General features: G+C 45.8%; 1 protein-coding gene across 1 annotated transcript in view; it reads right to left on the bottom strand.

Moving 5' to 3' along the window:
- Positions 1 to 17,951, bottom strand: part of FKBP10 (FKBP prolyl isomerase 10) — a 36,046-nt gene extending 18,095 nt beyond the window's left edge. The window contains exons 1-5 of the mRNA XM_069237658.1: positions 17,286 to 17,951; positions 5,455 to 5,600; positions 4,136 to 4,325; positions 2,207 to 2,352; positions 882 to 1,071 (exon numbers count right to left, since the gene is read on the bottom strand). Of these exons, the coding sequence (XP_069093759.1) occupies positions 882 to 1,071; positions 2,207 to 2,352; positions 4,136 to 4,325; positions 5,455 to 5,600; positions 17,286 to 17,479 (866 nt within the window). The 5' untranslated portion in view covers positions 17,480 to 17,951. The remainder of the gene's footprint in view (positions 1 to 881; positions 1,072 to 2,206; positions 2,353 to 4,135; positions 4,326 to 5,454; positions 5,601 to 17,285) is intronic.
- Positions 17,952 to 18,155: the final 204 nt, after the last annotated feature.

Genomic DNA, 18,155 nt, shown 5'->3' with positions numbered 1-18,155 from the left:
GCACTCTGTTACCAATGTGGGCGCAGAGGCAAACACACCTTTAGGAGGCAGAAAAAGGTGGCGCACTTAAATGCATTCCTAAAGTTAGCGCTGCATGCTGGTACAGTCACTCACTGCACAGGCCTGCAAGGGCATCACTCTCCCTAGCTGCTCCGTAGTTCACTTGAATGCGCTACCCCACAGGGCGGGGTGAGTTTGTGGCTGCCCTGGGGGAAGTGCAGTCTGCATAATAGGGTGCACTGTCCCCGTTTGTGCCAGGTGAGTCGTATATATACTAAGGTCACAGGTGTGGGTCTCCCTGCTAGCTGTGCCACAGGGCTCACACTATTCCTTATTGCGGAAGACTATGTAGGCGGAAGCCGGCCTGGGGTTGCTTGTTTTCCAGTCTCAGCAGATCATGGCCCAACAGCTCAGTCTGTGCTTTTCCAGTTGGAGCAGGACTAAAGCGAATCTGCATATGGCTGGTCTCTGCCCACTGTGCTACTCTATTCAAAGAGTGATGGACTCTGATGTGCCCCTCAGCAGCCAATATTAATCCATGCATCCTTTCTATTGGCTCCATTATATTATACCTCTCTCAACCCCAACTCCTGGATAATTAAAGAAAAATGTAAACAGGAAGAACAACTGCTGTGATGACCACATAGCATCTGGCAGTCATGTAAGGCTTAAATAATTGTGTAAAGTGCAAGAACCAAGGTTGTGTTGTAAATATGGAACCACCAGCCGATATGTACAAGGTTCCTCCCCACCCCCACCCCCCCACCCTACCCCCCCCCCACCCCCCCCCCACACCCCACACCCCCCCCACCCCCCCCCCCCACACCCCACACCCCCCCCCCACACCCCACACCCCCACCCCCGACGTTCGAGCTCTGTACCTGGAGTCAAACAGAGAACCATCCATTAGGGTCCCGTTGTAGTGATATCGGACAAAGTCTCCAGTGACTGCAGTGCGCTTGCAGGATTCCGGAATCACCTGGTTCTCGATCGAAATCCCATCTTTGGGGTTGTGAAGGTCCACCAGGAGCACATCGAAGACCAGGGAGGCTTGAGGAGGGATAACCGTACCTGAGAGCAGTGTGAAAGAGATTTAGATGCAAAAATTGACCAGATGTAACCAACCTTCTCTCAAGACCTGTCTCCCCCCTCCCATTTATTAGGAATCACACCTCCTCTTATGGGCCCCTAACTCCAGGCAACCATACACCCTGGCAGTAGGTGATTCCACTAAATAGGAGAAGATTGTGACTGAGAAAATCCTAACTCAAACCCCTCAATGTAGAAAGACTAGCTCTAAAGAAGTTGTATAAAATGAACATTTGTTGTTTTATTTCCGTCTATAGCTCACACGTTAGTCATCATTGCCACACCCGCTCAACCAATCACCCTCCACAGAAGCATCAATGATGACCAATCGCAACCAAGAAAAACGGAAGACCTCTCTTCTGATAAGAGTGTAGATTAATCACTAGCCGCATGTAATCAAAAACATTCTTTTAAAAAAATATTTTAAAAAATTAAGTATACCAGCCTGCTAGGAATCATCCATATAATAAAGTTCTATTAATATTACATTTGCTGATTACTTTTTTTAATTTAATATGTTTTTGTTTCAAGCACATGGCTGCTTAGCATGTTCATCTGTATGGCATACAGTTACAATACGCACTTAAAATTAGTGTACCCATGAAACCAACTTTTTAAGAATGTACCAATTAGCACTGCCAATGTTTTTTTCATTTCTACCCAAGTACTTTTAATTCTTAAAACTACACATAAAACAGCAGGGTACTGAAAAGTAAAAACAGGATTTGATCGAATCATGTCCGACAGAAAGGAACAAGGGCTTGTTGCAACTATGTCTCGCTTACTCACTGGAAGAGTTGATGCATGTGAGCTTGCAGTGAGGTCTAGTCTAGAGAAACGGTCTAATAATGTCCTTGGGATTGGGATAAATGAGTAACGTATGCGCTTCGCGGATGGGCAAAGTGTGCATACTAACTCATCTATACCGAGTGACCAAGACTTCCATGCACTCTCTGAAGGAAAAAAACATGTCTGAAGTAAATTTTTGTAGTTTTTGTTCACGAAGCAGAATTATGCACTTTTTAAAGACCATTGTTTGTAAAGTGTTTTAGCATTTGTTGATATGAAGCTGGCGCAGGCAAAGCTTGCATATAGCCAACCCATGTCCCCGTCTTACCGTAGCCTTTCTCGCCGTAGCCCAGGAAGGGAGGCACAATGATCTTCCGCAGCTCTCCCACGCACATCCCCAAGAGTCCTTCGTCCATGCCTTTGATCAACCAGCCGGACCCAACGTAGGTGTCATAGGTGCTTGAACGGCTGTAGCTGAGGAGACAGAGCAGAGGTAACAAGTCAGCCCAGTCCACTCACAGGGACAAGGGCGGTTCTGCGGATGGGGTCACGAGATCAGTATGCGCAATACAAATGTTAATGAGTGCTTTGTGAAGGGTCTAAAAGTTAAAAACAAAGTCTGACCTGAGCAGACAATAAATACAAAGATGGGATAAAGCTGGAGACCAGTGTGGATTTGTAATGTTAAAATAGTTACGAAAATGGGTGGCGTTCACAGACCGACTCGGAGTGCATCAATGTTTGGGGTAGGAAGTAATGTAACAACGCCTACAGCTTGTACTGGAAGTCTAAACAACCCCATGGCTTAGATTTTGGGATTGAATGTAGTTAGGCGAGAAGCCAGGGTGAATCCCCTTGGCTTGTGTTTTAAAATTCTGTGAGCAAACCTGGCGCAAACCGGCGAGTGAGAACTGGTAAAATCACACACTAGGATAAGGGGAAGATAAGGGTGGGAATAAATGTATATCAGCCTCTGAAGCTTCAGAGCACGAAGCCTTATTTTGTTTTAAAAAATGCATCAGCTTCCTTGCTAATTTGTGGAGGGTTTTCTGGTGTTGATCCTAAAAGATCCAAACCAGGTTTAGCTGGTGCATTACTCACGTGGTCACATGCCAGTTTTCTAGATCTTGTGTTCAACAACAAGGGGATTTTGTTTTTGTACGACAGGATTGGCCACTAACATAAATTTAAAACTATTATGAACAATACACGTGCCAGTGTCAGGTGAGAGCATTTCCGTAACTCACTAGCCACAAAGAGCTAGGTTTAGACACTTTGCACCAATCTGTGTAACTTTTGGTGACTTTGCACAGTGCAAAATGCTGATTTGACATTTACTTTCTAGAGCAATTGTGCTGGAACATTGCCTAAAAGTAACACAAAGCAGCACTGCTTTGCATTACTTTTCATCAACTGGACGTCTTATGGTTGGTTTCTTAGCTTTCCTTGGCAACCACCCATGGCTACTGATGCAAAGCCCATCTACTAACAATGGCAGACATGGCTTTACACCAAAAACTAGGCCACCTTGAGACAGGTGGCATAGATTTTATTTCTCCGAACTTTGAGTCTTTCCTTGTGTGCTGCGCTATGCAGTACACATAAAAATGGGAAACATTTTAAAGTCAGTTTAAGCATGGTGTTTTGTACCAGAAGGCTAACCTTCCAGTATAAAACCTATGCAGGCTCATGCACACACCTGCGTACTACGGTGCAAAGGGGTGTGCGTGGTGCTAAGCAGCCCGATTGTGCGACAGAGCTTCAGAAAAGAGCAGCAATGCTGCATCATTGTTGATATGTCGCTGTCCTGCTCTCTCCCTTTCATGCAATGCAGCAAAGCAACTATGGCTGCGTGAAATAATGTCAGATTTGCCCAGTAGCGTCCACACCATGCAGTTCAAAGAAGCTCACCTTTATTAATATCCTATTTTGAGGCAGATTTGTTGAATGAGGAGTGTTGTCAGTTTACACTGGTAAGATGGCGCACAGAGGTAAGTACTGATCTGGAGATTGTGCGTTTGAGTCAGGGACAAGACAGCCTTTAATTTATTCTGGGATTGGTAAATTGAGTACCATCAAATTTGGCAATAATAATAATAATACTAATAGTGTTATCTAACCCATTTTAGGGAATGTTCTGCTGGCAGAGAACAATCAGAAGTGAGGTTTGTAGAATCAACAAGCTGGGAGATTTTTTTCTTAAATTACAGCCACTTTGTCCAACCTCTCCCCGCCAGAAGAAGTCCCGGGGCCATACCTGGAGTCAAAGTAGGTTCCATCAAGCAAGGTGCCGTTGTAGTGGTATCGCACGTAGTCAGTGTTTTGCACTGTGCGGTTGCAGTGCTCAGGCTTGTGAATTGTTGTGATTTGCAGCTTGTCATCCTTGTTCCAAATGTCCACCAAGATTACGTCAAAATACAGGGTGACATCTGGGGGGATTAGGTCCGCTGAAAGGAGAAGATGAACAGGAAAAGAATATTAAAAAGCCCTATTGTCAGAAACAGACTTTCCTTCCCAAAAATGTAAACTGGCCTACATTAGCATCATTTTTTTCACGCTAATGTGGCCAAGAAGGCAAAAATTGCCACGCCAAATTTACAAAGTGGCACAATGCATGCATGCACTGCGCCATTTTGTAACCCTTTGCGCTACATTATGCCTGCGCCAGGAATAATGTATGCAAAGTGGGCGTTCCCCATCTTAAGGGGGCCGAAAAAAAATGGAGCAAAGAAATCTAAGAAATTTCTTTGCGTCATTTATTTTGTCAAAACACCTGCTCAGAGCAGGTGTTTAAAGAGGTTCCCATTACTTTCAATGGGCCTCTGGGTGCTTTGCAGGATTAGCGTCAGAATTTTTTACACTAATCCTTCAATGCGCCGGACAAGCATCAAAAACTCGGACGCTAGTTCCACACATGGTGGCATTAGGGGGATGCTAAGGGGCACAAGGAAAGTGAGGATGCACTAGGTGCAGCGCAATTTTTCTTAAATCTGGCGCATTGTTTCTAGTTCTAGAGGCCTCATGTGAAATAGTTTTTCACGGTACAAGTATCCTGCCAATGGCGCTAGGCACACTGGGACTTGTAGTTTAATTACTCTCATAATTATAGGCTTACAGTTCCTACTACGTAATGTGCAATTAATCTAAAAATACAGGACCAGTCGCTTGGCAGCTATGACAATAGATTCCTACCAGTCTGGCTTTATCCCGAAAGATCGATGTACATCCCGCCCCGGTCTGTCATTTTTTAGATATCTGACTTTGACAATCACGAGCACAAACATAGATAAACTAGTCTAATATCAACAGGCATAAGCACTCGCTTTCTAGCAGACACCATCGGCTCCCCTACTCTTTACTCCATATTTTACTGCATTTTATTGGCATTTGTATTATTCTTTCCTATCCCTTGTAATGCCCAAAGTCCACCCCCCTAGATCAATCTCACACTTTGGCTTATCCAACAATAATAAAGGCATTGGCTCAAAGTAATGAAGGAACTGTGACGTATCTGTCAAGGTCACAGCTGTGTGCACATCGTCACACACCAAGGTCACGCGATAGGTGTGTACTTACTGACTCCAATGCTGCCATACCCCAGGTGAGGGGGTACAATGAGGTGGCGCCTCTCGTTCACGCACATCCCTTGAAGGCCTCGGTCCATGCCGGTGATAAGGCGACCCACTCCCACAAAGCCGGCCACTGCGTTTCCACGGTCATAGCTAGGACAAAAAACACAGCCTTGGGTTACCCGGGTTGTCTTGACGTGGGTGGGGCTTTAGCACAGTAGACATCTATCTTGAATTAAAGGAAAAACGTGACAAATAGGAAATGACGTTTCCCTGTGTAAGCAAAGAACTGAGAACAGTCCTGTGAGTGACTATGAATGAAGATGGCTTATCTCCTCTGGTACGAGATCTGCCCTCAAAAGACAGGAAAATCCAGCATAACTCCGGTCATCAAGAGCTGCGCTTTTCATCATATCGAACATGAATATTTGTGAGAAAATATATATGTAATTGACAAATTAATTTGCATTGTCGGTGTTTAACCTGGAAAACCGATAGGTTTTAAGTTTCAAGGGTCTGCACTACTCATTCTTGATCTAAAACTGACGAACCGGGTTTGGTTACTCTTACATGTCTCCTCTACGAAAGGCAGACTAACTTTCATCCACTGAGTTAGTTCGACCAGTCTCTTTCAGCCAGTGGTCAGTGACTCTGTCAATCACGTCTTGTCTCAGCCCAGTAGATTATTCGTCTCTCACCTAATGCTATTGGCTGTTTGTGTGTGTACTTCCATCTCTGCTCCAGTGCTTGCTGCGAACTGCATGGGGAGGGGGGGGGGGGGGGGGGGGGGAGAGGGTTATTTTGCAACTATACGGACTTCTCTCTCCGCGGTATGCATTAGCATATTAAACTAAATATGTTGGAATTGGCAATGCTTATTCTCAGTATGTTCATGTTTTCTCTGTCTCACGTTTTTCGTGAGCATATACATTATGTGCTGTGGAATCACAAGAGACTGACGCTGGAAGAAGATTGCAATAAATGCCACAGGTCGGAAAATACAAGTCCTTAATGTGGTACTAGGGTTACCCACAGGTCAGGATTTTACCAACATTTTTTTTATTTTATTATTTCAATGCCATTGGAAAAATATAAACAAAGAGGAAACATAAGCTGCTGTTTTGAAAAATCATTTTAAAGTGTTTTAGAGCTGTCTAAACTACCCACAAGTGATTTTTAAAGTAAACCGACACAGAACTGCTGTTAGAAAATGCAGAGGATGTTGAACCTTCCAGAATCTCAATTTATGAACAAATGGTCAGCATTTTCCCTCTGAGCCAATTCACAACCTTATATGGTTCTCCAGGCCTGTATAACCGCCCTCCATGCCAAAACGTAGTGGGCTACTGGAATGCCCCGGAAAAGTGACAGTTTAATGTAGTATACATAGTAGGCCAAATCAGTTTAAATTAACATAGGTTTGCTAGAATAAAATAGAAGCCTGGCGCATTATTTATCTGCCATGTGCCTCTTTTTGAAGCGCCTGGTCATGCATTAAGCAGCATGCCCTATGGAAAGAAAGCAGTCTGTACCTGTGGTTGCAGTTCAATCCTTAGACCACTAAGGACAGCAGAGTACTAATGATAGTCTGTACTCCCCAGCCTGACGCAAGACGTCCCAGTCATTCAGTAACTGGAGACAGAGATGCCCCGGACGGAAGAGTTCCAGTGAACACTGAAGTGGAGGCTTTAGATAGGCTTCCCAACTATAAACAGTTTTTTTAGGACATTACCGGTGGACATGTGAAACACGAGAGGGAGAAGTATAAACCCCACTGAAAAGTACAAAATGGTTCTTCATCCTTGGGCTCAGGCCACTTTCCGAATAGGGGAAGGACGGAGAGACTCGTCCCTGAAAAGATGTCCCTCTAAGACTCCTGATTATAATAAAGGTTCGTGAAAGGTTGATAGTATGGAGGGGCACACGGAAGGGTGGTTTCACCATTACTCCTGATCCGCGCACAGCAAGTCTGAGCAATAGGAGTAAATCCTGGAAGGTAGCATAAATACTCAAATGGTGGCAGTACATTTTCTAGAGGACGGAAAGGCTTACTTCCATGTCCTCGGCAGGCCCACGAACTCCGTGAACCTGAGGTGACATACCCCCACTCTACTTGAAATTCCAGGAAACGAAGCGGAAGGATAGTTCTCAAACCTCTGCAAGAGTGGGGAGGAGATCCAATCCATGGAACATTTTTACATGACTATGAGCATACTTCATTGTGGTGCGGATAAAAGGTTTCAGAAACTTTTCCCAAAAGAACTGAGTTTCTCAGACTTTGTCATTGGGGTGTCCCCATTTTTCTTTAGTAAAAGTGAGCCTGGCTTCTCGATTTTCAATATTCTAGGTCACTTATTGTGCTGAACTAATTGAATTCTCTACTTGGTGACACCCCTGGGACTCGGTTTGAAAAACCCTGCCCTGGTGGGTGTACAGCCGGTGCCTTTCATGTGGGTACAATGACGATTCCCAGAGGAAGGAAGATAGAACTGAAGGAGAAACCTATAACTACTGGTACTCGCATTACTTACTTGTGGCAGACAGTTAAAGCCAGGACCCAACTCAATATAAACTTTATACTACATGTTCATAGAGCGGTCACCGGGTCTGGGGTCTCATGAAGCTGTGAACCAATGGAAGTTGAGTGAGGAGTGTATAAATGAGAGTGTAACGCAGAAAGAGGGAAGGTAGAAATCTGGGGGAAATATTTTATAATTCCTTGTGGCAAATTTACAGTAGCTTCAATGAAATGCCTGTGGGCACCGGCAGCCAACGTGGGGCCTAAAGAAAGCTAAACATGTTCCCTCCATGGTGGCCAAAAGCACAAGTTAGACCGTCCTGCTTTGTAACATGTAGAAATTAAACCCATTCTTTGGAGAAATTAGGGTTGATTATATTCCTACCGAGGCAAACCTAAACAAGCACTGGCAAATCCAAAAGGGTGCAGCCTTAACAATGCGAGCATGAGTGACTGTTATACAGAGGGGAGGAAGTATTGCAATACCTGTGAGCAGACGTGGGTGGTGCTTTATTGTCGCGAAACCTCCACACAGAAAGGGTACAAATTAAAGGTCTCCACCCAGAGTTTTGTAAGTAGTAATGAGTAAGTACTACTTTACATTGTACAAATACAGTTATGGCTATGCCCCCACAGAAGCTCTGATCATGTCCCTTTTAATTATTGGCCCTTTTAGACGAGCCTCTTTCAGTTGTTGGCTTGAGACTTTGTCAATCATGTCTTAGCGCAACCCACTAGACTGGACTATTATCTTTCACCCACTTCCGTTGGCTGACAGGAGGATCCTTCTGCCTCCAGTCCAGTACTGCCCTGAGTTGCATGGGAGACTACTTTAAAACTATAACCATCTCTGGCCACTCCTTCTCTCGCTCTCCCATGTGTCTCGCTCCAATAAATTAATGATGCATGCATTAACACATTAAACCCAGTTCCATTAACTTTGTTAGTCTTTTTGTTTTCTGTTCGTCTTTAATTCTGTGAGCATGATATTACGGTTTAAATCTCTAGTATTTCTCGTGTTTTACCTTTATTGCCTTTTAGTTTGCGGTCTATTTTCTTTTTATGGACAACGTAAGCGACTTTCAGTCTTTTTTTTTCAGCCAACAACACTAACTCTTACGCCAATACTAATAAAGCAGTTAAACTAGGAATCCCACACTGGTTTGGTCTCTTGGCAGGAAAAACCTACTGGCCTGAGTATTACACGTGAAAATGTGCTAGTTTTTAGCCATACTTGCCTTACCCCGATTGTGTCGCAAGCTCAACATGCATGTGCCCAATATCCCCACAGGTCTATCCATGTGCCCCAAAGCCCTCAAGTTGCCTGGGCTGACAACTAACAGCACCTGCCCAATATCACCCCCCCCCCCAACCTGCCTCAGTGGCGTAACGAAACTTGAGGGGGGTGCCCTGCACAGTTACATGGAGCCCCATCACCCCTCACCAGGAGCTCCGAGGCCAGAGCACTGTGCACCGCGGGGGCCATTGTTACGCCACTGGCCTGTCTGTCCATTTGTCCGAGATCATAACCTTGCCTGTGCGGGTGCCTTAAGCGCCTCACTCTAGGTTTCCTCTAAGCGTCTCAGACTACCTGTCAAAGTACCCCAACTCCTCATATCCTCTGTACGTCCGCCCCAAGCTCCTCACAATGTATGTGAATGTGCCGGAGCCGCAGACAGATGGGTTGGATGGGGTCAGTAATGGGATTCTGGCAAGAAGAAAGCAGTGGCAAACAGCCCAAAATGTTCACTGGCCCCATAAGGCGCACACTGCGGAGGGTTCAAGTACCACTAGATCTCTCAAATTTCCCATTAAAGAACCTCAGAAAATCATCCAGTCCACTTTGCTTCCTTGCCTCCTTGTACTTTGAGTCCCGATTACGCCGTATTTAGGATACAAGGCTCAAAAGACAAGGAAAACCCTGGGCTGGATAAGCTACTCAACCGGAAGAGGGAACCCTGAAATCTCCACAGACCTGGCGCGTGGACAGATGGCACAGCCACGCGCACTCCAGCTTGCAAACGCGCCTTTCAACGTGAATGCGTCACTGCATAATACTCTGCAGACACTTGCTTTGCATATTGGGCAAAGATGCCATTAAATGTCACGCACGAGCCGCAGAGAAAGCTGCAAGCTCGCTGGAGAGTGTCCGAACTGGCCGCCTTGAAAAACAAATCTTCCCTTATCCAGAGATCAGCTTTTGCTCTTGGCAGGACTCTGCAGGTCGGGGCGCGCCTGCTTCCCGACAGAACCATGCCCGGGGATACATGTTTTCATTCGGTATTTTCATCAGCTCTCACAAAGTAGGAGGAGGACTGGGCATGTCTGTGTTTGCATTTGTGGCTTTGAGAGATTCCTGCCCCTTTTACAGCCCAACAAGGATCCATCTGTGAACTAAAATGGAGACCTTTGACCCAGGACACAAGCACAATCCCAGAGGCTTCTCAGTGTGGCCCACGATAGGTCTCTAGACTAGTAAAATCGGCGACATTTAGAGGGAAATACCACACCATGGGGCTTGCAGTCAGATGAGCCTTCCTTCCCACAAACCCTGCCCTTGCCACTGTCTTCCCTTGAAAATGTAAGTGTATTATTAGGTCTGCCATTAGCCAAGACTTTTTGAGTTTACTAAAATGATATACGTAATGTGTATTGTCTTAAGGGGTCTTTCAGCCAGCCCTCTTCATCCATTGCTCTGTTGTTGACCGAGTCACATTTATCTTCTGCACTCTACAGCATGGGGCAATGGATCAGTCCACTTCCGCCACTTGCTTCATGGGCGTGATGGCACTCCTCCCTTTGCCAAGGAGCACATTCACAAGAAACATAGTTTATGTGCCAGGGACAGTCAATGCCAGGGAGTGGTACTGTCATACCAATACATGGTTTTAAGACCAAAAGATATGTTTTTCTTTTAGCCAATGTTTTATTTTTGTAATATTATCGATAGCCAAGCAGCTCTCCCGGCAATAAAGTTTTACAAAAACCGAGGCAAACCAAAACAAGCATTGGTAAATCCAAAAGGATGGCAGTCTACACCAGATCTAATGGCTTTGCGAATGGTGTTTAATATATGCGATACAGGACAGTTTCCATACATTAGAAGAATACTCTTAGTTACCAAGAAGTTTCTGACCACACATAGGAACAAGGCTAAAGGTATAGTTCGATTAGGCAAAAAAATCGAGGTGTCTTAAATTCATTATGTATAGTAAGAGGCACTTCATTGTTTATAATACATGGTTACCTTGTCATCTTCTACAGACTGCTTTTAGATCGATGCTCGGTTATTCCTTCTTATGAATGGAATGCTCTGGCAGAAGTTATATACAATAAATGTGGAATCTTGTAATGTGAAAACAAACACGCCAATATGCAGCATCTAGTTTCCTGCAAACACGTTTGCTTCTCAAAAGTAAATTTCTGTCAAAGCTAGCTTTATGGGATATATGGCACGGTGCAGGCAGATTTCTACTATCCCCTCGGCTGAACGCCAGCTCTGCAATAAATATAAACAGTACCAAAAACATCTTATTACTGGCAAAGGACTATCTTCATGGAAAGAAATTTCAAAAGAAAGTGAACTCCAAAGCCACTCTTCCCTTAAATGATTTAAGTGACTATGGATGTCTAGCTTAGGAAGCTGCTTTCACTTTGCTGACGTGGGCAGGAGGCATAATGATGTCACACTCAAGTGTGATGCCATTACATTAGATCCTGACGCGCCTTTCACATTACAGGTGAGTAGTGATGTGACAAGTAGAATATAGCAAGGGTAGAGGTAGATAATGATTACATATTGCTATAACTAGCGCATAATGTTGAGTTTGTGCAGTATCTAAGAACTCTCCATGCGCATGCGCATTAGGAAACTCATCACAGGGGTATGCCAAGGTGTATTCGACCAAGAGACAAAACTAGATCTAGACCTGGGCCTCTAGGTTTTAACCCCATAGAACCAGCTCTTTCTCCCACCTATTGTTGATGGCACAGAAGATAGTACCTGGTCTTCGTCTTTACCCGTTATTTTGCTGTAATGTTTTTTATCCCAACCATATACCACAAAAATAAAATAAAATGATGCCATCGGAATGCTTACAATAAAAATGTGCATTCTCTTTCTGCAGCCAGTCAAAGTGAAGGGAGCCAGTGGGTAAAGTGGGCTGACCCACTGTCTCATGCAGTGGTGGGCGGGAGCAGACTGTGAATGGCAGTTTAACAGACCAACAAAGGAAATCCAATGACCAAAAGCCCACCTATGTATGAATGTTATAAGTTATTTTGTGGGGAGAACAACAGTCTGGCCACAAAATCAAAGCGGTTTCCAATGTTAAACACGAAAAACAGTGTTCTACACCCTACGGCACCACTGCATTAAGTAAGGTGATGGGCCTGCAAAATTACCAACCCCAAGAGTAAACATTATGGTAAGTACGAACGATGTCAGTCAGAGTGGCAGAGGCATAGCATGGTCAATGAGTTCGTTTAGGGAACGGGGGGGAAATGTATGATGGAACAACTAATGCGAGAACCACGCATGCCTGAACAACACGGTCGGAACGAGGACAGCGTTGTTACCACAAATGCCTTTACCACGCATGCCTTTACAATGATTTTTTGTGTAAAAGCATTCCTAGTAAAGGCATGTGTGGGAACGGCATGCCACACCCCATCTGCCCTAAGGCCCAAAAGTACCCCACCCATAATACTAAAACTACCCTGACCCCCCCCACCCCAAAAACAAAACTCCCCAACACCCCCAGCCACCCTGAGCCCTAAAACCTTCCCCGACCCCCCACTTGCCCCCCAAAAAATGACCCCACCCCTAAAAACAAAACCACTTTGACCCCACCACCCCTGCCCCAAGCCCTTAATCTACCCCACCCCAAAAATTACCCCCAACCCCACTTACCTGACCAAACTACCCCAATCCCCCCACCCCGCCCCAAAAAAACAAACTACCCCGATCCTTCATTCCCGCCCCAATAAAACAAACTACCCCAAACCCCCCCCACCACAAGCCCTTAATCCACCCCAACCCTAAAAACTACCCCCCAAACCCACTTACCTGACCGCACCCTCTCCAGATCCACTCTGCCTTTTTCTCTGCCCTAACCATGCATATGGTTAGTTCAGCACATGTGTGGTTAACGCAGAGAAAAAGGCAGTCATTGTTCCGGCAAGCGTGATTACGCTTGCGTTGTAGGTGTCATCGTTGTTCTGGAGTCGTGGTTCAGGATGTTTCGCGTTTGGGGTGGCTTGAGATTTCCCAACAATCATGCTGGGATATCTTAGAAAAACACATTGTATGAGAAGCAGGACATCAGGGGAGGCTTACGGGGCAGTGGAAAGAGAGAGGAGTGCAGATTTTTAGGGGTACTTACAACTCAATATTTTTCAAGCTAATCAACATTTTCTAAGGCCTTCAAAACATAAACGAAGGAGATTATGTGTTTTTGTCAGTATGGGCATGCAAACTCCCCGGTGAAATCAGACAGACACTTCAACTTACCCGACTGAAAGCACTTGCACCTAGCTATTTACTCCAGGATACATTTTTAAGGGGTGTAACACCCCAAACACCCCCTTTGGAGCTACACCCCTGCTGAGTGTGAACGTGATGTGGGGCAAGACATGAATTAATGACGATTGAACAAGGCAGTGAGAAGTCACATTCACAGAGACAATCCCAAAATCAATTTTTAAAAATAGATTATATTATTATCTTTAAAATGACAACAAAACGAATAAAATCTGGTAAGGGAAACAGGAGATATGAATTTTTAAACAATTAATGCTTTCTAGCGAACTTGCGCTCAAAGGGTTAAAAAAGGTCACACTGGAAAGGAACAAAGTCCAGAGTTCAGGCCACCCACGAGGTAACACTGTCATATTTACTTTCAGAAGTGTTTGATTCAGGAAAGTGGTCCACAGCACCAGTTAAGGGTTCAGAGGCTCTGGTGTGCCTCTTGGGGTCTTCTGGGACTACAACTCCCACAATGCACCTCTTCAACTTATGGAGTCGCTCCAAACTTCTGGATCTTCTTCCAGAGGTCCTTTTTGTGTCCTTGAAGTGTCCACAACTTGATCCAAGGTTCCAGAAGCTCTGAGTTGCTACTTGGGAGTTGGGACTACAATTCCCAGAATGCACATGGTCAGAATCGTCAAATGGCCACTGGACTGCTTATAGGACTCGGTCTAGTGGGAGCAGGTAAAGTGGTCAGTCAGAAGTCCACGGGAGAACTCTGCCCCCTTCAGGTTAAATCACAGCCATGCATCTGTTGAAACTACAGACTGTAGGTCGGTCAGACGTCCCCTGGTAAACTGTGCCCCATACAGGTACAGTCCACAAATGCAGGAGGCAGGCTCGCGCGGACCTCCCCTGCCGAGGAGACTGAGTGGTACCGGAGCACCGCAAAGTGGCACTGTTAACCTGGGGACAAGGCACTGTGGGCACACAGTGCCCACATTTAAGGATACGAGCAGCAAAGTCCTATTTCAGGGGTAAAATCGTATAGCTTGTGAATCCTGGAGTCGACCACTGCACTTAGGTTAGATTTCACGTCCCGCTGAACTTTGCTGAAAAATCTTTCACGGACTCTTGCCGGCCCCGCTACTGTGTGTGGCCACGCCTCAGCCGTCTACGGACACGCCCCCAATACCAGAACTTTGTTCGATCAAGCCCACAGTCGATCCCGTTAGAGTATCTCTCATTCCTTTCTTAAAAGATCCTATTGGTGCAGCATATCATGAGAATTCTTGCTTCTAAGCGAGACAAGCTAATGACAAATCCCCCTATTCCAAACCTTAGTAGTGTGAAGGCCTTCTTACTGCGGAAGCTGTGCTGCCAAAGATGATGACCAAGACCAAACTAAAAGATTCCGCTTCTGCATAGGGCCCTGTGTCACTGTTCTACTTCACAGGCTTCTTGGCACTGAAAGACCTGACATCCTGCACAGGCCTCTGAGCTACTACACAGATGCTGTGACTCGACAAGACTACCTTTCTGCATAGGTCCTTACGTAACTGAGGGGGCTACTGAATAGAGCCTGCTAGACTGTTAACTCCACTTCTGCAAAGGGTCCTCATTCGGTGAGACTTTATTTCTGCACAAACCCTGTGAGACTAACAATTTTCACTATTGCATTGGGTCTTGTGTCGCTGATAAACTATGTACTGAACAAATTCCAAGGCACTGAAAGACTCTACCTTGACATAGTGCCCTAAGTCACTTAGGGACTATCATAGGCCCCATTACACTGAGACTAATCTTCATATTACAATGCTCATCAAAAGAAAGCCATGAGCAGATACCACGACAGGCTGATGAAACCAGCATTTCTAAGAGGTTGCAAAAGTTTACAATGAAATGATTAACATATATGTGCTTTGATGCACACAGCTGATCAGTGTATCATCCAATGAATTGGTGTTTATAATTCAGGGAAATAAATCCGTATTCTATGCAGCGGGCGGGGTGCACCGCTAATCTGCGTTTCTATTTGGTAGTGCAAGACATAGCTGGTTGTGGAGTCAGTCTCCATCTTCCAGGCTCTTGATGAAAATCCAAAACCTTGAAGGAAATCCAGACACGCCCCCCATGGAAACGGGCCTTCTGAAGGGGTGGGATTGGTTCAGCAGTCGGAGCCTCTTCCGGGCCTGGGTCCCCCGGGGCTTAAGACCGTGGAGGCTGCTGGGGTGACACGTGTACAGAGAACTGGTGCCACAGAAGCTCGAATCGCACCCGCCCCTCCTGATCCCGGCTTACTATTCCTGCAAACCGGAAGCTGCTGTGCAGCCGGAGTGGAGCTCCCAGACACAGCCCGTACATTCAGCATACATGTAGCACTTTATTGTACACATATCATATAGAGCAAAAGCCACTTTGCAGCAGTGAAACCGATCAAATTTGTCTTTTTTTAAATCGTCCCATTAAATTTGCACAAAAGTCAGTAATTTTTTTATCGACCGACTGCCACACTGTTTAAGCTTTGAACTGACCAGGGCATCGTCCCTTTAATTTATATTTTTTTAAAAACTGGTGGTTTCCGTGCCTTACAGCTATACTTTTACGTATAAGGAGTTGCACTGTTATTTAAAACCCGCGTGCTTATTTCTTGTAAATGCCACCGGTGCCTTTCAAGATGCCTACATTACATTTATGCGACGGAACTTTAATTCCGGTGCAATTAGGGAGCACGCACACCCCACATTCTATGCACGACTTTGCCGTCTGAGCTAGGAATAAAGCTGGAGACCGGCTAGTGTGAGGCGGGCCTGGCAGCCCGGACAGATCTTGAAGTATCGACATTCCGCCTGCATTTGCACAGTCTATTCATTTACGTACTTATTTTCCCTCTTATCAGATTACGTCGACGTGCAGATACTTGATTTTTTCTTCAAAAAAAAAAAAATCCTGTAAAATGCCTTAATTGTACGAATCGCAGATCATACTGTGTCATATTATTTCAATGATGCCGTGACGGTGCCACGCTAAATGGTGTCTCGTTTTTTATTCATCGAACAGCCTGTCCTAACGTGCTGCGTCTGTGCAGGTCTTTAGCAAAAGCCCCCCCCCCCCCCCCCCCCCCCCCAATTCATTCACCACTTTCGCTGTCATACGCTAAGGCGCCAAGTACCCTGCGCTGGATGCCACGTACCTAAACACGTGTCTTCATGTTTTTTCAAATCGCATTGGCAGCCATGCCCCTAACATGATGCTGCTCCATATAGCACTGTGGGAGCCATAAAAAATGCCTCCACTTTTTTTAAGTTGCTTTTTCCAATCATGCAAGCCTGATCATCTGTAAAGCGCTGTCTGTTCTCCTCTAAACTGCATCTGCCTTTCTATCACCCCGTGCGTTTTCTGCATTAAGCCTACTTTTGCTGAGCCGTATTGCATGCAGTTCCCCAAAAGATGCTTTTCTGTCAACAGCTTTCATCTGCTTTGGAAGAAGTTTGGGAGAATGTGGCCTAACTTTGGAACTGGGGAACCAGGCTCGAGCCTGGGCGTCAGCTGAACATCCTCCCATCCTGCGCAAATCATTTAACTTCCCCGTGCCCACCAAAAATAAATGTGTCCTTGAGTAACTTAACTGGCTCTCATGTAAAGCGCTTCAATACCTTCGAGTCGTGTTCGCGCTACATAAAATTGCAAAAAAAAAAGTTTAGATACAGCTTTGGACAGCCGCGCGGTGTTTGCTTTACTATAAACTGCTTTGTTCGCCAACGCACAAACCCTTCTCGTCTACAAAGCGCTTTGCAGCCGCGCACTAGCCGCTTTCCTATAACCCGCTGCGCCTCGGATAGAGCGCTCCCACCTGGAGTCGAACTTCTTGCCGTCCTTGAAGGTCCCGTTGTAGTGGTAGCGGATGAAGTCCCCGATCTTCACCTCCCGCGGGCAGGTCTTGGGCACGTCGTAGCGGTCTATGACCACGTCCTCCAGGGGCCCGGGGTCCCCCAGTGCGTGCAGGGCAGACAGGCTGAGGAGCAGCAGCAGCGGGGCGGCCAGCATGGCGGCAGTGGTGGGTGAAGGTGGCTGGAGGTGGGGAGGACTTCGGAACGTTCCCGGTTCTGGAGGGGCTGCGAGGTCTTGTGGAGGATGGGAGGGCGGCCTCTGTGCTGCTCCTCTGCCTTGCTGCTTTTGTCCCTCCCCTCACTCCCACCCTGGAGTATATCCAGGAATTCTGCATACGTGTAAAGTGGGCTTCGGGCTGCCTCTGATGCATCGACTTAGCTGCCCAACATGTTTTGAAGGGGGAGGGGCGAGGAGGACCAGAAAAGCAAACACGCTCTTCAAAGTTCACCCTATCTCGCCTCGCGTGGGTCGAGAGTCTTAAAAATACTAAGTTTGCAGGATGCCCAGTTTTGACATTTTTATTTTTGCAACAATTAAGGAAAGGATTTGTGTTAGCAAACTATAACAGAGTTAGAGGTCCTCTCGAGCTGGAAGGGGGGGTGTTCCAATCGGTCTCCTCCCGGGTCCTAAATCCCCAAGATTTCGCTGATCCCTTTTGGAGCACTCATAAATAGTTAATCATCATATGAATAAAGCCCAGACGTAATCGTTTTGGTGTGTCTCGCGCTTTGAAATGGAGACTGGCTTTTGAGAACCTTAAGTGGGCTCATTAGTGCCTCACACATACAGATCGTACTTTTTCCTATCAGTGTTATACATTTTATCCCCAAAT

The sequence above is a fragment of the Pleurodeles waltl genome, chromosome 6 (genome assembly GCF_031143425.1).
Source record: "Pleurodeles waltl isolate 20211129_DDA chromosome 6, aPleWal1.hap1.20221129, whole genome shotgun sequence".
Lineage (NCBI taxonomy): Eukaryota > Metazoa > Chordata > Amphibia > Caudata > Salamandridae > Pleurodeles > Pleurodeles waltl.
This window is presented reverse-complemented; position numbering and strand designations above follow the sequence as displayed.